Source organism: Ziziphus jujuba, chromosome 4 (genome assembly GCF_031755915.1).
Source record: "Ziziphus jujuba cultivar Dongzao chromosome 4, ASM3175591v1".
NCBI classification, from domain to species: domain Eukaryota; kingdom Viridiplantae; phylum Streptophyta; class Magnoliopsida; order Rosales; family Rhamnaceae; genus Ziziphus; species Ziziphus jujuba.
Window position 1 is genome coordinate 8915129 of NC_083382.1, and position 22053 is coordinate 8937181.

At 33.2% G+C, this 22053-nt stretch overlaps 3 protein-coding genes and 1 pseudogene across 9 annotated transcripts; 1 reads left to right on the top strand and 3 right to left on the bottom strand.

The window, feature by feature from the left end:
• Positions 1-64: 64 nt before the first annotated feature.
• On the bottom strand, positions 65-6408 carry LOC107416728 (disease resistance protein RGA2). Of its 3 annotated transcripts, XM_060816361.1 has the most exons (4): positions 5821-6407; positions 3130-4761; positions 1366-1435; positions 65-569 (listed from the first exon to the last, which is right to left on the bottom strand). In XM_060816361.1, the coding sequence occupies exons 1-2, from the start codon at positions 6178-6180 to the stop codon at positions 3142-3144; spliced, it is 1980 nt and encodes a 659-aa protein (XP_060672344.1). In that variant the 5' UTR covers positions 6181-6407; the 3' UTR covers positions 65-569; positions 1366-1435; positions 3130-3141. The 3 variants fall into 3 exon arrangements, with proteins under 3 accessions (XP_060672344.1, XP_048327902.2, XP_048327901.2); XM_048471945.2 differs by having other exon boundaries at positions 3140-6408; XM_048471944.2 differs by having other exon boundaries at positions 3130-6407.
• A 979-nt stretch (positions 6409-7387) lies between these two features.
• LOC112491380 (WAT1-related protein At5g07050-like) lies at positions 7388-10741 on the bottom strand (annotated as a pseudogene).
• Positions 10742-11888: 1147 nt separating this feature from the next.
• LOC107416724 (RCC1 domain-containing protein RUG3, mitochondrial) lies at positions 11889-17330 on the top strand. The gene is made up of 6 exons (XM_016025248.4): positions 11889-12673; positions 13569-13708; positions 14943-15137; positions 15283-15411; positions 15553-15708; positions 16503-17330. Exons 1-6 carry the CDS (start codon positions 12096-12098, stop codon positions 16685-16687), a joined length of 1383 nt encoding a protein of 460 aa, XP_015880734.3. The 5' UTR covers positions 11889-12095; the 3' UTR covers positions 16688-17330.
• A 1094-nt stretch (positions 17331-18424) lies between these two features.
• On the bottom strand, positions 18425-20660 carry LOC107416726 (proteasome subunit alpha type-4). Of its 5 annotated transcripts, none has more exons than XM_016025253.4 (3): positions 20505-20650; positions 19575-19671; positions 18425-19417 (listed from the first exon to the last, which is right to left on the bottom strand). In XM_016025253.4, the coding sequence occupies exon 3, from the start codon at positions 19415-19417 to the stop codon at positions 18665-18667; it is 753 nt and encodes a 250-aa protein (XP_015880739.3). In that variant the 5' UTR covers positions 19575-19671; positions 20505-20650; the 3' UTR covers positions 18425-18664. The 5 variants fall into 5 exon arrangements, with proteins under 5 accessions (XP_015880739.3, XP_015880737.3, XP_015880738.3 ...); XM_016025251.4 differs by having other exon boundaries at positions 18425-19429; XM_016025252.4 differs by lacking the exon at positions 19575-19671 and having other exon boundaries at positions 18425-19429; positions 20505-20660.
• Positions 20661-22053: the final 1393 nt, after the last annotated feature.

Genomic DNA, 22053 nt, shown 5'->3' on the forward strand with positions numbered 1-22053 from the left:
CTATTGAGCACATCTCACCACTTTTACTATTTTAAGGCCAAAATGATAAAATATAAAAATAAAATAATATTAATAATACGAAAAGATTTCAAGGACTTTGAGATATATTTTCACTGGTTTTACAATCAAGTCAAATCTACAAATACAAAGAAAGACAACTAGGAAACGTGAAGATGCAGGGGCATCCCAACCATGTTGGCACCCCCCAACACCAACACACAAACCAAGTCTATATTATTAAAAATGAAAAGGTGACAAATTACAAAGCGAAAATGAAAACAATTCGAAAAAACAAAAAATTACATCAATCTAGAAGATTGGCCCTTTGGACTGGCCTCGTTAAAACCCTAATGGGAAAAACCACAATGGGAAAAAACCCCAACAGGAAAAAAGAGTACCAGATCCAACTAATGTCACAACCTATGAGAATGACCACCCAATAAATTATCACGGTAAAAGGATGCACAAAAACTAGGAAGTTGAAACCACCGGTTATTTGATGGAGCAGACGCAACAAACTTGGAAAGAGCATCAACTACTTTGTTACCCTCTCAATAAATATGAGATACCTAAAAATTTGTCAACAAAATAGAATGAATACAATGCGATCCTTAAAAAGATTAATTAAATATATGGAATTACTTTAAAGCCATAAATAATCTCGAGAATATTTTTGCATACTCAATGGCACAAATAACTGCAAGAAGCTCAACTCCAAAAGCCCATACAATACCAAACGGAGTAGCAAAGTAATATTTAATAAACCTTCAACAATTTAATAATGATAATAATAATCAGAAAAGATGATTAAGAAAGGAAAAGAAGCAGAAACATCGCAACCAGGTTGGCATGGCTCATACACCCAAACCCAAACCAAGACAATTTTATTAAAAAGAAAAAAGAAAAGTAACAAGAGGTACATAACATCCACAAAGTAAATTAAAGCAACAAAACCACCCACCAGCCTCAAAAAAGAGAACCAGAAAACAAACAACAGGAACAACAATAAAATATCTAGTAAATGCAAAACTTAGAAAAAAGAATTTACAGTTTCAAATTAATGGATTAATCAAATTATGATACATATAAAATGCTTGATGCTCACGTCATGTGATGGACATGCTTTACGATGTTAAGTTGTGAGGCAAATTATTGCTGAATCATACATGTAAAAATATATATCTTACAAAAACTTACCTCTCCGTGCAAAAGACCAGAAGAAAGGTAATTATAAAAACAAAAAGGCTAATTATTCTTTTCTGTAAGTAAATAAACATATGGAAGTCAACTTTGAACATATCACAGAATCAACAGGGAAATTTGAAAAATAAAAGACGCAAAATATATAAGATCATGTCAAATTACCATGAACAATAATGTTGAGTCGCATTGAAATGATCAACATTATCCCTCTTCAGTTCAGGTGGTGGACGATCTGTGAAGTAAAAAAAAAAAAAAATTATTTAATGAATCAACAGTAAAAGAATACAGTATTAATTTTTTCCCCAAAAAAAGGACAAGTGGTAGTAGTGCCATTGGTATACTGTAACTCCCATAGGAGGTCAGTCACGAGGCGTGGAAGGAGAAGTTTAGAAAATAAAAAGATAAAAAAAAAAAAATTAATGATTGAGGTTTTAAAAAATATTAAAGGTATTTTAGTATATTTAATTGATATGGAACTTTATAAAGTTATTTTGGTATTGCAACTAGAAACACTCCTTTTAAAATCCAATTGTGAGTGGCTCAATTCAGCTGAAAGAGCATTTTTGAACTAGATAAATATTAAAAAACAATACTATCTGATTATAAATATTATTAAAATGTGATGACGTTCATTTTTTATCCATCAAAAAATAAAATCATAAATTCAAAATAATATATAATTATATGGGATCCACATATTTTATTATTATAGGATTTTGAAAAAAAAAAAACGTTGTAATGTCAAATTTGGTTTTGTCAAAATTTCGCAACTCCATCTAGAGATACACAATGAAAAAATAATACTAAAATTTACTGAGCTTGAAATTTTCTTGAACTAAATTTTTATATCATTTCCACAGTGGTCTCTTTGCACCACTGTAGTCAAGGGCAAAGCCAGGATTTTGACTTTGGAAGGCCAATGTTTTTGTAAAAGTTTTAACATACAACATTCAATAATTACAAAAGCTAAAACACATATCAATTCAATCATACAACAATCCATTAACACAAAAAAAATAACATAAATCAAAATAGTACCCTTCATTTCTTTAAATTTTTAAAATTATTTAGAATTAAATCTGTTATTTTTTTAAAAAAAAAATATTATTCTCTTATAAATTAAAGCACAAAAAATTTTTTAAAAAAATTATTGATATCCTTGATGGAATGAAATTGAAAAGAAATAAATAAATAAAAGATTAAAACTTGGAAATCAATATATTCCAATAAGGAGAGACTGATAAATAGAGATATATTATTACCAAAAAAATAAGAATAATAATAAAGAAGAAAAGAAAGAAAGAGATATCAGAGATAAAAGAAAATTCAAGAGGACAAATGAAAGAAAAATGATAATGAAAGAAATAAAACTAACGCTACTTGTCTTTCATCAATACACACTCACAAGCAAATGGCATCTTTATTTCAATGCTAAGTTTTAGCCTTTTTTACCATACGTATCACCTACATGGGAGTGGAAACAAATCCTTTATTTTTCCTCCGTCTTGTCTTCTCCATTGATTTTTTTTTTTTTTTTTTTGAAGAGAAAAAGATCATAACTTTAAATTATAAAGAAGAATTACAAATATCAGCCTAAGCACAGCAGTAAGCCACTGTGGACCAACTTCAAGCCATGAGTCATAATAAGCTAAACCAGCAAACATATTGTGCAATACAGTGAGCCACTCTATTGGCCTCTCAGGTGCAAAACAGCAAATAAAAGAAAAAAAAATGTGGTTGTAAGGTTTCAAGTATCCCAATACAGTGACCAACTTCAAGCCACGATTCATAATAAGCTAAACCAGCAGCATATTGTGAAATACGTGATTTTTTTTTTTTTTTTTCTCAAAAGAAAAAAATGCTGTGAAATTAATTCATTAGTTTAAAAAAAAAAAAAAAAAAAAAAAAAAAAAAAAGGAGGACAACCTGAAATTACCATCAAAATGGATCTTCGTCATTTCCATCGTGCACAAATGCTCTGGGAACACCGAATCTTGCTAATTCATCGTAATTCCATTTGCCATCTCTCCTGATCGCAAAGATCCCATTAATTACGATGTTTGGGATGTGAGAAATCTTGAGCCACTCCTTTTCTGATTGTGCCAGAGATTGCAGTAGCATGTCGAAGCCCGCGATTGACAACTTTTTCAATGGAATCAGTTTCAGATACTCTGGTAGTGATTTAAGCATGGGACAATAGTTTATTTCTAAGGAATCGAGACGCGGCATAATAAATGCTCCACCAGCTGCATCATCTGTATGCTCTGTTGTTTCAATATTGCCTTCCCATTCTTCCCAGTTTTCCATCCCCAAAAAGTCAAGGAGTTTCAGTTTTGGGAATGATACATTATTATTATTATTATTATTATTATGCTTAATATTTCCCAGAAACTCAACACCTATCTTTCTCACTTTATCGCATTCATAAACACAAAGCTCTTCAAGTGAAGGTAGGCTTCCCAAAGGAGGCAATGTCTCAACGTACGGGCAACTATAAAACGATAGAATCTTCAAATGAACCAAGGACACCATCCATTCGGGACATAAATTGGTACCCCTATAGAAGAAGATCGATAACCTTTTCAAGCCTTGATGTGGTTGTAAGCTTTCAAGTATCCCAAATTCATCTTCACAAATTTCTCTATCCCACCTTTTAAAACTTAGACGTAGAACAGCAAGATATTTCCAATTCATCAGCACTCTTTCCTTATTCTCACCCATACTTATCAAATTATGACAATTATATATCCCAAAATCTGTTTGATGAGATTGAAGGTGATTCAACTTTTTCAAATCTCCTAGGCTCAAATATGCTTCATTGTTCTCCGGTATAATCATATTGTCGAGTATCCGGAGTTCAGTTAGTCTACCTATACCTTTTGGCAACCCCTTCAAATTACGACAACCAAAACAGTAAAGGTGTCTCAAATTCACTAGTTTCCCCATCCCTTTTGGTAGTCTTTGAAGATGCTGACAGTCTCGAATTCTTAAAGTCTGTAAATTGCATAAATCACATACTTCATCAGGCAATTCTTCCAAACCGTAGCTATCAGATAAATTGAGGTATCTCAAATGTATCAACTGGCCAAGTTGCCGTGGAACCTTTGTAATTGTGAAGTTCTCCAAATATAGTGTTCGAAGATGTTTTTGATTACAGCATATTCGAAGAAAGACCAGCATATCATAATCATCAACATCATCATCATCATCATCATCTAAACCATAATCTGAACAAATTAGGAACAGGGTATGCAAATTATTTTGATGAAATGTTGAAGTAGGAAATTTGGCACGGCCCTGTTTAGGTGTTTGCAATGTGAAGTGGCGTACTTTTTCAACGTTAAGAGGCTCTATATCTTCCATATCAACTTTCATGGCAGAGCACTCATTTTTCGTCAAAAATTGGGAAAAGTCATGCAATATGTCGTGCATTTTGCATGAATAAATGTTTCCATCAACATCTCTGTCAAAATCTTGAAAGAAAGACCGCATGGTTAGAATTTCAAAGCATTTTTCACCTTCTTTCTCCATATCTTGACGACTACCATTTAAATAGCCCTGTGACATCCACATTTCAATCAAGTTACTTCTGTCAATCTCAAAATCTTTAGGAAATACAGAACAATATGAGAAACAACGCTTTTGTCGAGGGGACAAGTCATTATAACTCAGGAAGAATGGAGCAAAAGTTTTGCTTTGTTCATCTTGCAATTCCCAGAGTTTACTAGATAGAACATCCTCCCACGCCCTCAAAGTCTCCTTTGAAAACAGCAAACCTCCTAAGGTCTTTGCTACAAGAGGCAAGCCTTTGCACTTTTTTGCAATTTTCTTCCCAACTTCCTCTAATTGTTGTTTTAACTCTTCACCATTTTTTCCCTCGAACGCAAGTCGCTTAATTATTTTCCAGCAGTGGTCTTCAGACAGCTGAGCCAGGTAAATGATTTGGGACGAGGTTACTCCCATCATATGAGCAACTTCAGTTTTTCTTGTTGTTACCAAAACTCTGCTTCCTACAGCACCACATCTAAGCGGTTGTATTAACTTTTCCCATATTTTGCGGTCATCACTCCATACATCATCCAAGACAAGAAGGAATTTTTTCCCCTCAATAGATTCACGAATACGATCTGATAAAGCTTGCAGTGTATCTAAATCACGATGACCGTGTTTGAGAGATTCAAGAATTGCTCTGACAATTCTAACCTCATCAAAAGGGTCAGAAACACACACCCAAATTCTCTCATTGAAGTGTGCTTCGATCTTTTCATGATTGAATACGAGTTGGGCAAGAGTGGTTTTCCCTAGTCCCCCCATCCCTACAATAGGGATGATAACAGGAACTTTATCGCTGCTCTCATCGCTTAACAACTTATTTATTACCTTCTCCTTATCCTCATCCCGACCATCGACATCAGACACATTAACAAATGAGGTAGTCTCTCTTCTCTCTTTTGGGGAAGCATTATTTGTTTTTTCCAAAGAGTAAGCATCTTTCTCTTTGGCAATCTCATCTAATGTTTCATTAAGCTCTTTGCTTCTGTGAGCAATTTTGCGGTGAACACAAACTTGTTTAAGTTGGTTGAGACAAAAGCAACAAGAGAGTGATGGAAAACATACCTTCTTCTTCATCATCATCATCTTGTTTGAAACAGGATCAGCTTTTTGATGATGATCACCTTCTTCCTCTTCAACATGGTTTGGAATTTGGGATTTGCGAATTTCTTGGCTCCAGTCGTCCAAAACGTCGTTGATGGCATAAGAGACATCTTTGAGCTTACCCAACCAACGTCTAACACTGGGATTATCCAGTTGTTTGCTTTCGGCATCCTCCAGCACAAGTTTTATGTCCTTAAGCTTTTCTTTGAGATTTGAGACACGTTTTTCAACATTCTTCACCTGTCTCAGCTCTTGTTCTGTAAACTCAGTAGTGATGGAAAGCAGCTGCCCCAGCACCGCAGAAAGCAAAGCCTCGGCCATTATTCGATGGAAAACTAGGAGAGACTGAAAGAAAGAGATTTCAGAGATGAAAAAATAGTGAACAAGACTGAAAGAAAAGAGATGTCACCTATGACATCCCCTTTTATAATGATAGTCAACTCCATAAGAATATAAGATGGAGTTAAACTGGCGAGGAAGAAAGGCATTGATTTTTTTCCTAGGAAGGTATAGAGGAGGAGTGACTCTCTGTTTATTCTGTCGCCTCTTGTCAAATTTCAAAGCAACACTAGTATAGATTCTTTTTTCTTTTTCTGTTTTCTTTTTGGCACAATATATATATATATATATATATATATATATATATATATATTAAACGTGTTTCTTTTCTTAGCCAAGATAGATACCTTGCTTACTAGCTTACATAGCTTAACCATCTGCAACATACCATTTTTTTTTTTTTTTTTTTGAGGGGACAGAGACCCCAAAAAACTATATTTTAGGCTCAATCTTTCTCACTTAGCACAAATTCAAAAAAATAAATAAATAAACTATGCAGGAGCACATTAAATAGAAGCTTTTAACCCTTTCAAAGCAAAATGTATTAAAACAAAGATTAAATAACCAAAAAAAAAAAAAAAAAAAAAACAACAACAACAACAGAGAACTCTGTTATTAATATTAATTTCTTATTGAATTGAGAAAGCTAATGTACTCCTACAACCATATCACCGCTTGGGACATATGTTGCATCACAATCCCTGATAAACAACTTTTTATACCTTTCAAAAAAAAAAAAAAAAAAAACTTTTTATGTCAATTATTTTGGAATGGCAAATCATATGTTCATATTGCTAAACCACACTTCTTGTTCCCCATTCCACTAACATCTTTGTGTCACACAGTGGAATATCACTAAATGGTGAAATACTAATTCAAGTAAAATATTTTTCAATATTGGTGATGATTAAAAGTGGGATCCATGCTGACATAACAACAATTAATTAGATCTCATTTAAATCTTTTGTGAACTTTTAAAACTAAAAATTTACCTAGGACAATGTACACTTGAGTATTGTAACTTATTAGATTGTCATGTTAGCAGCACATAGGGCCATCATCAGTGGTGATAAGTATAATTTCTCATGAATATTGTTTATATGCAGTGGTTATACAATAGTAGAATCGTTTTCCACAAAATAGAAGTAGCAATCAATATTCTTAAATAATCAATATATTATTAAGCAAGTTACAAACTACAGTTAATCACTTTTATCTCATCAATACCTTGCTGAGTTATTGTATTCTCCACCAATATCTTTTTTCTCCTTTCCTTTCCCCAAGGTATTGCTTATAGACCAATAACTATCAGCAGAGCTCCCACAATACTGAAAATGTACGAAAAGGAAAATAAGAATAAGAATATATTTGAACTACTTTTTTTCTAGCATTGTAGAAGAATAAGAATATATTTGAACTACTTTTTTTCTAGCATGGTAGAAGAATAAGAATATATTTGAACTAACAATAACCCAAATTATAAATATACTTACCTCCCCAAGTGTAGAGCTTCTCCTAGAATCAATAATCCTATTACAGCTACTAGAATTGTGGATAATGGTCTAAAAGCTGTCACAAAAACTGGACCATTCATTTGTTTTGCTAAAGTTTGTAAATATATTGTAAGACCCAATATCATAATTCCCTACACCCAAAAAAAAAAAATTAAAAATTACAAAAATGGAACAAATGCACCATATATAAATGTATAGATATTAGTGATATATATTCAGATTCTCACATTATAAACAGGAGCAATAAGTGTGATGTTCCATGACAATGTATAGATAGTAGAGATATATATTCAGATTCTCACACTATAAACAGAAGCAAAAAGTGTGATGTTCCATGACAACCTCCAGGATGAGGCTTTGTGATCCAGAATTGCTGTTGAAGTGTTAAAGTTCCTGATAAGCCCGTTAATGATGTTAGAGTTGCTGATGCTGGATACAGTTTTATTATTCTTGTCTGCATCAAGCATGAGTCACAGTTAATAATTTACAAATGAAAATTAAGAAGTGTATATATATATAAACACAAATTTATAAACTGTGATATTTACTTTTGTATGACCAAAAAATGATTTTGCATGATCATTTTTCTGTGTTTGATTTTTTTTTCTGTTTGATGACAATCAATGGTAAGAATTAATAATTCAGTGCCATTTCAAAATATTTTTTGTTAGAGAAAATTAATACAAACATATATAATAAACACAATACTGCTTTAGATCAGTTAAAACAGCGATAAATTTTCTTAGTGAAAGAGTTTAGTTCAGAGGAAACATAAAAAAAAGAGAGAGTTAGAGATAGTGGGACTTAAAAGACAACCAGAAGAGTTATTAGCAGTGGAAACCATAAAAAAATAAAATAGAATAAAATAAAAATATTTGAAGCACCTGTAAGATTTAGAATGCTGCCATTGGAAAGTATGAAACGACGAGCATGACAGAGCTTGTTATCCAGTCTCTGTCTGAGGACACTTTCGAAACCTTAGTCTCATGGTGATTTTGATTATGCATTCACATTAAAGTGATGCCCTTGTACAATAGGGTCATGAGCGTTGCACCAGTAAATGCAACAATAGTTCCTACCACCTTTGTCTAAGTACCATGCTTTGTGATGTCTAATCTTTCCATCCTGAGTCAAACCAAGTAAAATTCTAAAAGTTCTTGAAACCTTTAAAACAGTAATAAATGTTTCAAGTTCTTTATATAGATGTAAAGATATATATACTTGTCATGGACCTTTGTTAACATATTATTGTCATGATCATTTTCTAATACATAATTTCTTAGATTAAAGGACTAGCAGTCTGATGCTGCATATTACAAATTGAACTCAGATAATACTGGAAATTTATAGATAACAAAACTAATACAACTGTTTGGCCTGAGTTATTACCTGAATACAACTGCTAAGATAGAGGTGATAGAACGGATCAAGATGGTTGTTGCAATGTTGCTGATGCCAAAGTTGGTGAACTTTATTGCAATCCTGCAAAATACAGTGTTCTTCCTAACACAGATTTGAAATAGAAAAGGTGAAGATTAAAACGAAAACCAAACTTCTTGCATTTTTGTCTCACAATAGCTAGCATTAACCATGTAAAATAGAAAAACGATTCAGTTTGTACGCAGTAAACCTAGCCGTCCCAAGAAGAAGACATTTCTCAGAACTAGTAAGCTGTAGTTTTTCCTGTTCGAGAAAGATAATTAGGCATATTTTTTCCTTTGAATTGGTGCAAACTCGATTATTGTAATCAAAGCTTAACCATCAGATATATAATATTGAACTTTGTGCTGAAACCATATTTGATGCTCATAGTTGTTATGTTTGACCTGATAAATATAGTCAAGTGCCATTTTTGTCCAAAAAATATAACTTCTTCTTTTTCACTGAATATATGCCAAAAAGAGATGACAATGCATAGTTGAGCAACTTATCGAATGCAATTCAACATGGGAGAAGCATAAAGACAAGAGTTGGTAAAGTATTTTTCTATAGTTTATAATATTAAGTTTAAATAATAATTATGATGTGATATTTAAATAAAATTTGTCAATGGTAAATCAAAGGAATATATATATATGTTTGTCAGAGAATTCTCTGGGTATAGGAATACTATAATATACCATATATGTTATATCATTTTAGAATTTTCAAGAACAATGCTAAGTAACGGAAAATCAGAAGTAAAAACAATGCTAAGTAATGGAAAATCAGAAATAAAAGAAATTGGATCGAAATATAATCATAAATTAACCATGAGATTAGAAAGTTATTAGTTTGTAATGCAGAGACAAATAAATACAAACATAGAAAGTATCATCTAAACCTAAGCATGATAAGCACATAGAAAGTATCATCTAAACCTATACATAAAAATTATTTACGGTAGAAGAGAATAATCTGAGAAAAGTAGGTAAGTTTTTAGGAAACAAATTTTGAAACTTATTACAAGGGAAACCAAAGAAACGTTTATAACAGAAAACCTTTCAACAGTGAGTGCTAGAAGAGCAGTAGCCAGAGTTACAAAAACATTTCCATGGACCACAAGGACATGTTGACTCATTCCTTTGTCCAAAGCAACCTTGCAGACTATATTGTAGCCTGCATGGCAAACATTAGCAAATATGCAGAGGAGATATGATCTACATTCTTCAATTAATTTTATACAGACTATATTTTTCTTTGTTCTAGTATTTGCTTTGCATATTTCAATTGTAAATGGCACCAGAGACTTCACAGGTGTTGAAATCTCATTACCACTTGAATGTCAAGGAGGAATGTTAGACTGAATATTTCTTCTGAATAAATAGATATATTTGACATCTTAAGTCATTTGAGAGAATAAGTGTTTTATGGCGTAGGGAATATCTTCAAAGCATTATTGTCTTTTAATGATAGGACAGATGTAATATACTACGAACAATTCCTATTTGCATGTATAAAACTAGGAAGGTAACATTTACAATTCCTCACATATACCAGGATAAACATTTACAATCCCTCACTAGTACTCTTTCATCCTCTTCTACCATTTGTTTTTACTTTCTGCATATTCATTCTTTTAAGTTATGAAGTGTCCTGTTTTATAAATACCAAGTTACCAACTACTACTTAGAAGACGTACGTGAAACTAATATGAAATTGATGGACATGGGGGTTTTGATGAAATGCCAACCAAAATGCATGAATGAGTGAATGAATATTTCACATCTTATAAGTGGTTTCATGAGTAGGATCACTAGTCTGTATTTACCAAATTATGGTAGCCCATGAGAAGATGGACAATGCCAGCTCATGCAGTATAAGTTGCACTTTTGCCTGTGTATAGGCCAAGTATTTAACAAATATACAAATATAAATAGAGGATTAGGTTTAGGTAAGGTCGTTAAATTCAGGATTTCATTTGGTATAACATCTCATAACATGTTACATGATAAATTTTTTTACATCACATGTTGCGGACGGTTGGTTTGAACGAAATCCTTAACTTAAGACATGAGTTGGGTATTTACATTTGCTTGTTTTATTTTACTTTTGTAACAACAATAATAAACTTGAATATGTATATATATATATATATATATATATATATATTAAAAAAATAGAATTCTAGGTTAAATAAGTTTTAAAATTATTATATCTAACTTGAATATAGAAAATAACACATTTTAAAAGAATATTCATTATTAAGTCAGAAACTATTAAATTGATAGTATTTAACCATTTAAAAATACAAAAAACTCTTTCAAGCTGTCAACTTTGTTCAATGTGAATGGAGATATTTTATCCCTATTTTTCTTTAATCCCCATTTATATTCAAACAATAATAAAAATTTTATTTTAAAAAGAATAGCAATATTTTTTTGCATACTTTATTTCTTTATTAATATTTTTGGTATCAGATATTTTTCTCAATATGTATAAATTTAAAAGAACTTTTTTTTTTCATTTTCAATTACTTTCCTATTCAAATATCACAAAAATATAGATACAGATAATATATTAATTAAGTCACTCTCACTTTCACTTCATTAAATCATATAAGAGGGAATGGAATTTTTTGAAAAGACATTGTTGCAAAGAAAACTTTGACCTGAATGAATAAATAAATAAATAAATAAATAATGACAGACAATATGGGTTTTATTTTATTTATATGCCCGTGACCAAAATGTCTATTGGACGCGTTATGGTCGTTGTTTAGGGAACCAAACGCAGCCTTACTCTCGCTCGGGTGAGTCTGATGACGATGTTAAACCCAGTTTGTAAAACCCCTAAAACTGAAGAATAGCTTTCCCTCTCTCTCACTCTGCACTCTCTATTCTCTACTCTTATCCACCTCTATCGAAACGATTATTTGGGGAAGAGTGTGATTGAATCGGAGATATGAAGAAGTTGTTTTTTTGTCTTCGCCACCGCTCTTTTACAGCTCTCACCCACCAAATTTCTTCTCCATTTTCCACAGCCGCGGGCGCCGGCGGCAAAGTACCAGTCCTCTACAAGCCCACAACCGGCGACGGCGAAAGCGACGGAATCGGTACCACAGCTACCACGACGCTCCAATTGCTCTCTTGGGGCAGAGGCGCATCGGGGCAGCTCGGTGGTGGTATCGAAGAGATCCGTCTCTACCCGACCCCAGTTGCCAACCTCCTCGTTCCTTCCTCTTCATTCGCTATTTCTCCACCTCCCGGACGAATTTCTGTACCCAATGGAACGAAAGTGGATAATATTCATGGTGATGGTGTTGTGGAGGCGGGAATTTCTTGTGGGTTATTCCACTCGTCGTTGCTTGTTGATGGTAAGTTTTGGATATGGGGCAAAGGAGATGGTGGTCGACTTGGGTTTGGCCATGAGAATTCTTTGTTTGTGCCGACCGTGAATCCCCATTTGGATTCTGTCCGCCGTGTGGCTCTTGGTGGGTTGCATTCCGTTGCACTCACTTCAGGCGGCCAGGTCTTCACTTGGTCAGTAACATAGTAAGAAAATTGCATTTCATTTATTTATTTGAACATCTCGTTTTCTCAACTTCGCATTAGTTATTGATTTTACTAACTTTATATGATAGCTTTCCCTGTTGAATCATATGAAATTTAACTTCAGCGGGCACATACATACTACTAACACATACAGTTTCATCACGTTATAATATAAATATATATATATATATATATATTGGGCTGTAGCTTGCGACTACTAGTTGTTTTGATATGTTATCATACCCTTTTCGGCATATTTTAATAATCAAACATCAAAGGATACTTAAGGTCCAGTTGCAGATGTGAAATTCACGAATCAAATATTTTCAGTTAGAATCTTAAATACCTTCTTTTTTTAGCTGAACTAAAAAGGCGGTGGAGTATTTGTTATATTATGACAATTTATAAGGGTTGGAGATGAAATGGAGCTTAAAAAATTTTATGGCGTTGATGGATTATTAGAGGAAAATTCATTTTTGGACATTGTGGTATAAATATGAAGAACCATTGCACAGAGAAATTCTATGAATTTAGCCCTAAGAACTTTTTTTCCATGTTACCTTTTTGAGTCCTTTTTTCTTACTAACTTCAATCTCTTTGTCATGATGTCAAAACTTCCTAATATTTTGTACAGATGTAGGTTTCAAAAAAAAATATTTATTTATTTTATAGCTTTGCCCATTGTCCTTAATACTTCACGATTTAATTTTAAGATTGTTTTTGGTATATAACCGTGCATGTTTGCCAAAGTGCAAAGACTTCTTCACCCATGACTCTTGATTTGTCTTATTTGCTGCTATAATTTTAGTATGTCTTGTTTGACTTGAATATGTTTCTGATTCTCCTTAGTTCATGATTTTATTATTAAATATGAAGTTTGCAGGGGTTATGGTGGTTTTGGTGCACTCGGACATTCTGTTTATCATAGAGAACTGTTCCCTAGATTAGTGGAAGGCCCATGGAATGACAAAATATGTCATATTGCAACAAGTGGGACACATACTGCTGCTATTACAGGAGCAGGTTTGTTGATTTTGTGTTTTACCATTTCTAATGCTAACCTCAGCTCAGAGTTGATTGATGTGTCTAGGGCTGTGATTGCTGTTTCCTATAATTTGAAGTTCTTTAAGTTTTTTGATATCCATTGACAAAAGATTCTGCAAGAGGTGTAGCTTAATCAATGCCATGTTGTCACATTTCAAAAAATCTTATAATTTAGCTGCTTCTATGGAGCTTATGTTTTGCTTCTGTCACAATTTTCTCAAATCTTTCTGCCACAACTTCCTTTCTTATGAGTTTTGTTATTATTTTATTGTTGTCAGGGTTTATTTCTCCTAATTATTACTACTATCAAATTTATGGATTTTAATGCCCTGTGTTGCATTAAATTAATGGAGTTACACTCTTGGTAATTGGTTTCCTGAACATAGGATTGTGTAACATGATATAATACTTGATATTACTATCTCCTTGAATTTTTTGAAATTTTCTTTCTCAATTTGTTTAAAAGAGACACGGCATAAAGTATATTGGGAACAGAAGAATGAGAAATCTTGAATTTGGTTTAAAAAATTGAATCCTAGGAGCAACTACCTTTTAGAATTTGTTCCATCAAAATAATCTGAACAAATCAAGGACACTGGTATAGTTTCATTAAATTTCAGAAAGAGGTAGAAAAAGGAGAAAGAGAAGGAAAGACAGAATACAATTCATAATTATATGTCTCTGAAAAATGGATAAAGGGTTAAATTTTTTGAATGAAGAAAGGAACAAATAGAAGTGGAAGACAACCAAACAGACCTCAAAGGTGTGGGTGTAAGGGGCTTACAACTAAACCAACCTCACTTGTCAAACAGGATCTAAAGATGAATGTACTGATTTGTAATGACCGAATAGATACATAATAATATAAGAATTTGTAGTTGTTGGCCCAAAAGGAATGTAAGGAAGAATTAGGAATTAGTAGATGATGGCCTAAAAGGAATATAAAGAAGAATAAACCATAGTATTGTAGATGGTAAATGAAGTAAAAAGAGGCTAAGAAATATGAAGCAAGTAAATAGTCGACTAAAACTGATGAACAGAATGTGAGATGAATTTATTACTGGTATTGTAAGTATGCTGCAGATTATATTCTTTCTGCCTCCATTTTGTTTTGTACACATCTATAACAGTTTCTGAAGAGGGTTTATTAGGTAATTATTTCATAAACTAAGTTTGTTTTGTTGACATGTCTGGCTATTATTGTTGAATATAGGGGAGCTTTATACTTGGGGTCGAGATGAAGGAGATGGTAGATTGGGCCTTGGTCCTGGTCGGGGCCCAAATGAGGGTGGCAGCAATAGTGTCCCCTCCAAAGTGAAAGCATTAAATGTTCCTGTGGCTGCTGTTTCTTGTGGGGGATTTTTCACAATGGCACTAACAGAAGATGGGCAGATTTGGAATTGGGGAGGTAAGTGCATTTATCATTATGTGTTTCGTTTTTTGTGTTTCCTTTTCCATTTTTTTCACATATATAGTCAAATAGATTTTGCCATCTTAGAGACTTTGACGAAAGCAGACACATGTTGAAATCATTTTTTGGTTTATTTCCTCAGCAAACTCTAACTACGAGCTTGGAAGAGGAGATAAGGTTGGTGGATGGAAACCACAATCAGTTCCTGGTCTTGAAGATGTTCGTATCATACAGATTACAAGTGGTGGATATCATTCTCTTGCTTTAACTGGTAAAGTGGCAGCAAAATCTTATTTCAGAAGCAACTGTTTAAATAGATTCCAGGATCATTCATGTGTGTGTGTGTATTCGTGGTTAGGTTTTTTGAATGTTTGTATCTTATTTTTGGTGCTTTGGTGATAATAAATTTTAGATGAAGGGAAGGTACTTTCATGGGGTCATGGTGGGCATGGTCAGTTGGGGCATTCTTCCATCCAAAATCAGAAAATACCTGCAGTGGTTGAGGCATTAGCTGCTGAGCATATTGTCTATATTGCTTGTGGAGGTTCATCTTCAGCAGCAGTAACAAGTAAGATGGTTTCTCTCTCTCTAATAACATATTTTATCTCTCTAATAACATATTTTATGTAGGTATCAGAAGGACTTTATTTTTCTTTGTTCTAGTATTTGCTTTGCATATTTCAATTGTAAATGGCACCATAGATTTCAGAGGTGCTGAAATCTCATGATACCACTTGAATGTCAAGGAGGAATGTTAGACTGAATATTTCTTCTGAATAAATAGATATATTTGACATCTTAAGTCATTTGAGAAAATAAGTGTTTTATGGTGTGGGGAATATCTTCAAGACATTATTGTCTTTTGATGATAGGACAGATATAATATACTACGAACTATTCCTTTTTGCATGTATAAAACTAGGAAGGTAACATTTACAGTTCCTCACATACGCATTAATGTACCAGGATAAGTTTTAGCCAAATTGAGTAGTGTCCAATTGTACTTGCCTCAAATCTTTTATCGAGAAAGGGTAGCAGATTAATCGGTATTCATGTTCCTTCATAGATTTTAAGTTGGTTTGGTATGGGTCAGGGACTGTAAAATCTGACCCAACCTTAGATCTGCTCCAAAATAATCCGGAAATATTTTAGACCTAAGTCATAATTTCAGCTTTTTTATTTGAAAGCGGGGGTGGTGGGGGGTGGTTTCTTTAGAATATTAAAATTTCTGGTCGCATATTTTATAACAAGGTCAAGGTTGTGTAACAGTTTTGACTCCACAACAAACACCTAAACTTAATTTTGTCCTACTTTGGTATTTATGTTATCTAAAGTTAAATGAAGGAGCTGTTTCTTCTACAGAGGAAGGAAAGTTGTTTATGTGGGGAAATGCCAAAGATTCTCAACTAGGAGTCCCTGGGCTGCCAGAGATACAACCATGTCCTGTTGAAGTCAAGTTTCTAATGGAGGATGATGAATTGGGACCACATAATGTGCTCTCTGTTGCTGTTGGTGCATCTCATGCTATGTGTTTAGTATCAAGGTGAAGTTTCTAAAGATGATTCCTGGGTGGAATCATTTGTAATCCGCAGGAACAAATCAATCACCATATAGCTGAAATTCTGGTATTGAGCTGCTTGGGTGCTATAATGATCATATTTCAGCTCAGAAATATGTCACAACTGCAAGTTGAGAAATGATCTAGACAATGCAGTATTTGGAAGGTGGAAGTGCATATTTGTGGAGATGTTGGTTGCCCCTTGCAGATGCTCCTCTGTTAATGGATTCAAACTTGGACCTCTGTGCTTTTCGTGCGACTTTCTGTGGCTTGGAATCGCAGTGCCAAGGATTACCAGCCATTTCTTAGAACTAGATTTTATTGGTTGACTGGAACATTTTCTCTGTTACACAGTATGACTGTATGAGCACCGATGCTATAGGTATCCCTGTGTTTTCTCATATAATTCCCTTTAGGCCGGTGTCCCATTTCCTGGTTGTGGAATATCATCATCAGAGGCTGTTGTTGAGTCTACACTAAGGCCAGGCCTACTCAGCATGACAAATTTCTAAGTCTAGACCCAACTCATGATCTACCATAGTCGGGGCAATCATATGTTTTTCGCTCCTAAATTTGCTGGTTGAATTCGGACAGATAAATCATATTTTGCGACTTATTCTATTTGTCTGTTATTCTCGTAGCTTTATGTAATATTTATTTTTAGCATTAACAATGTATCCATAATTATTGATGTGAGGTGAGCAAGACACAAGTCATGGTAGTAAGTTTTGTGTGATGAATAATCGTGTCTATAATTTGTCATCTTTAAAGAGAAATGCAAACAACACTTTATGAACAAATTGATTTCAAACCCTGTAGGAAGTATTTATGGTGGTTTAAAAAATTGTTTAATTTAAATGTTTATAGCTTCCTCGACCAATTATAGTAGAAGCACACAATGGGTTTTTATCGGAGATATCTATCAGGCATTTAGGCAAACGCCCTTACAGACGAATAAAAATAAAAATGAAACAAACGGTTTGGATCAAAGTACCCTCAAACAGAGTTTGGTCAAATGGCTTTCCCAGCAGCAGATATCATGACTGGGACTGAGAAAATTAATAAACGAGTAAGTTTAAAAAGATTACAGTTGGTAAATAAATTGGTACATGTAACAGAATTTGGTCAAATTGCCTTCCCAGCAGCAGATATCATGACAGTGGGACTGAGAAAATTAATAAACACTACATATGAGTAAGTAAAAAAAGATTACAGTTGGTAAATAAATTGGTACATGTAGCATTATTTGAGTAAGTTAAAAAAAATATTATAGTTGGTAAATAAATTGGTACATTTAGCATTATTGTTTATCCTGATGCTGAGATCCTCAATCCTTGTAATCTCTCAACCCAAATTCCTCAGTCTGATAGTCATAAGAAAACCAACACTTCAAGAAAGGATTGTGCAATTCCTAGATCTTACAAGGGTATGGATGCATTTCATGCTCTTAGAAAATGGTAACGAATTATGTGCATAATATATCATGGTCCAAAAAATCTCCCAACCATTTTCGGGTCCAACGTGGTACAGATTAGCTTGAGTTTTGCCGAAATCAACTAGACAAAATAATGGCCTAATTAGCAAGTGTTGGCCGTGGGCCCATGGTAACATCAGGTCCTGAAAGCGAGCTCATCCTAAACAATCCCTAAGCCCTAAACCTTCTTATTTTTGTAACTTAATGTAATAAAAGTAAAACAGAGTACTACCATTTAAACTTGTATTTCGATTTACTTCTAAATCACAAATACCTGCTTGAGAATAAAACGCCAATATAAAACCATGTCCGTACATTTATGTAAACAGCAAGCAATTTAAACGCAAGAAAAACGAGATAAAAGACATTTGAAAGACTAAACATCAAGTATCATTAACATGATAACATGGTTCCTTAACCCAATTTCCACATGAGAATAACTTGAGTAATAGAGTCCGACCTCACGAATATCACAACGAGGCCTAGAAAGATTTAAGAAGTCTCTGCGGCTGGTTGCGTCACACCAAACTTCACCAGTAACTTGCTCAAAGAGTCAGGTGAGCAAACTTGATACTTCACATTCCCAGAAGGTGAGAGGAAGACCTCGGCCAATTCAAGTTTGTCTGAAGTAAGACTAGTGCTATCCATGGTTTTACTGAGAACCTTAAGTGCTAACTGGACTGCCTCCTCCCTTGTGATCTCATCCTTGTAGTCTTGTTTAAGCATTGACTGTGCTGCTTGATTGTTTGCACCAATTGCAGCAGCTTTCCAACCACCATAATTTCCACTAGGGTCACTCGTGTAGAGCTGGAAACCAAAATTTTTGTCCCATCCTGCAAACAAAAATGAAACACCAAAGGGCCGGAGACCACCAAACTGTGTGTAGCCTTGTTTAGTATCACATAGGGATTGAACTAGCTGCTCTACAGGCATCGGCTCTTGGTATGCATATGTATAACGCTGAGCTTGGACCCTGGCAGTATTTATCAGGATATTGGCATCAGACATAATTCCAGCCACAGCACATGCAACATGATCATCAATCTTGTACATCTTCTCAGTGGAAGTTGAGGTTTGCAGGAGTTTGGATGTGACTTTCTTTTCACCGACCAAGACTACTCCATCCTTGGACAGTATTCCGATTGCAGTACCTGCATTTCCAATGGCCTCCATTGCATACTCAACCTGGTACAGACGACCCTCAGGGGAAAAGATTGTAGTACGGCTATCATATCTTCGAGACATCTTTAATTATGACTTTGAAGAAGGAACAAAAGAAAAATGATTAGTAAGAGGGATGAAATAATGAAACTATTAACGACTAAGAAATAGGAATTTTTGGAGTCAACATAACTCAAGGTCTTTAAATTAAAAATGAGGAACTATGAAGCACACGATATACCTTTTTCTTAGAGGCACACAACAATACTTTATAAAACTATAATTGGAGTAGATGTTCAATCCTAAAGGCTGTATTCCCAAGTCATAACTGCCTCATTCTAGAATGGCAAATAATTCAGTAAGATAGATTAAAGTTTCAATCAGCAAATAAACCAGAAGATGGGGCAAGTAACTACAACATAGACATGCCATCCAGAAGTTCCTAAACACATGTAAAGCAACATAGTTTAATTTTTGTTTCTTAATCCACGGAATGCTTATAAAGATGACGGGGCATAAAACATAGACATTTATTTCTTTTGTTAGGAAAGGTTTCAAACGAGCAATTGATATCAAGCATAATCTACAGAAAAATTCAATGTCTTAAAACTTCCTCAGTAGTTTATAAAGGCATATGAACTCAATTGCTAAGAGTCACTCAGACCTATTATTATCCTTTTAGCCCTTTCAAAAAATGCACGATGATCTGCATCCCATTATTTATTTTCCTTGCTTTTCTAATCTCAGAGCTATATTCGTAAAATTTCAACACTAGTCCAAATATTTAACTCTGGGACAACACAAATTTGCAGAAAACCTAAACCAACCCCAAAAAAATGAAATCTGGATAACTTCGAAAATTACAAATATTAATTCGGAACTAAGACGACCTCGATTGCAAGAAATAGGCATAAACTCAGAAGAAATTAAATTTCAAAAATAAATAAATAAATAAATAAAGGCAACAACTTTATTCTTATACAATGGAAAAAGGGCCATTACAGGATGATGGGTATTACATCTTAATGCCAAAATTAAAACTTTACGAGTTCAAACCAAGGAAACCCTCTTTAGCACTACGCACTTAGAATCTGAATTTAAACAGTCAGAAGCTGTGAAATCGAACAATATATAAGCGAGAATATAAGAGAAAGCATTAATGGAATCTGACCTGCAATTTCTGTATAATGAATAATGCCGAATCCCTCTCTTTCTCTCTCTTTCTACCTTTCACAAAGAATTGCTAAATGCTAAGAAATGCTAAGAAATGCTAGTACGCCTTTTCTTGGTATTCTTCGTCTTCCGCAAGAAATAGCTGAAGCTGTTTTCCTCAGTCAAAACGAAATGCCTCAATATGGGCCCCCAATTGTCAGTGGCTTTGGGCTCAAGCAGTAGCCCAGATTCTTTTCTATGTCTGTTGGGTTCAGGCTCAATATTTTTTAAAACTTTTTCTCGGTAATTAAAGATTAGGCGACCTAGTACAAAAGTAATAAAATTATTTAACCTTGTCAAAATTATATTTTAAAAAAATTATATTTATATTCTTAAAAAATTATATTAAATTCATTTAGTTTTCCATTCCTATCCAAACTAGCTTATATATTAGTTTTTATCAATTAATTTTAATAGTTAAAGGTTAAAAATTAATGTTTTATAATTGAATAATATCATGAAAATACAATTTTGATATTTAACTTTTTTAAACATTGATAGACAGAAGGTGAAAGTTTATTTTTCAAAACATGGATTGAAATATAATTAGGGCAAAATGGAATGGTCTAAATGAAAATTTTCTTATAAAAATGATTATTATTATTATATTTTTGCTTTCAAACTAAATGGTGATATTATGATTATATTAGTAATTAAAATTTATCAAAAGAAATATTATTTATAATTAACAATAATTGAACCGAAAAAAGAAAGAAAAAAAAACTGAGTTAAATTAATTCGTTAAACTTTTTTTTAAAAAAAATAAGAAGAAATAATTCAGAAATACCGGTGAAAACAATCTAATGTTATCATACAAACGCTCATATGTTAAATCCTCTACGCCAAAATTTACTTTTCAAAAAAAAAAAAATTTCAAGGTCACCATCCCCTCTAAGGTGTAAAATGTTTATAATGGTAAGGAATGGGTCAAATATATATATATATATATATATATATATATGAAAATTCTGTTATACGGATTAGGAGATCAATTGTGCAGCAAACTATATCACTCAGGCTCCAGGTGGCACAGATAATCCACAAAATTAAAGCTGGCTGAATCAAGGAGTTGCCCTCTTACAGATTTCAAAATATCTGTTTTCAACCTTAAGCTTTTTTTTTTTTTTTTTTTTTTTTTTTTCATATGTCATGGTAATTCGTACCGTCTAAAAAAATATAGGTTCCGAGTAAGATTTCTAACCCTTTTTTGTCTCCTATCCGTAAAAGTGAATGTATTATATACATATATATATATATATATATATTATATTCATATCCTCCTTTTCTTGTTGCTTTCTTAGTACAAGGCTGACTCATATTCTCCCAAGTGGATAAAAAGATAAATTTCCAATAATTATCGCATCAATGTTTTCTATTCTTTTAAATGACAATATTAATTTTTTTTTTTTATTGTTTGCGAATTATATTTATTTCCGGTACAAATTCATTTTTTCTGAATTCGTTTAATCTATAATTAAAAACCAGAAATCATCGCCAAAAGAACAACT

Excerpts from the sequence above, each read along its gene's own strand:
- LOC107416724 (XM_016025248.4), top strand. The coding sequence starts at position 12,096 with ATGAAGAAGTTGTTTTTTTGTCTTCGCCACCGCTCTTTTACAGCTCTC. Across the intron at positions 15,138-15,282 it reads GCAGATTTGGAATTGGGGAG|CAAACTCTAACTACGAGCTT; the intron begins GTAAGTGCATTT and ends TTATTTCCTCAG. Across the intron at positions 15,412-15,552 it reads TCATTCTCTTGCTTTAACTG|ATGAAGGGAAGGTACTTTCA; the intron begins GTAAAGTGGCAG and ends AATAAATTTTAG.
- LOC107416728 (XM_048471945.2), bottom strand. The coding sequence starts at position 6,180 with ATGGCCGAGGCTTTGCTTTCTGCGGTGCTGGGGCAGCTGCTTTCCATC.
- LOC107416726 (XM_016025252.4), bottom strand. The coding sequence starts at position 19,417 with ATGTCTCGAAGATATGATAGCCGTACTACAATCTTTTCCCCTGAGGGT.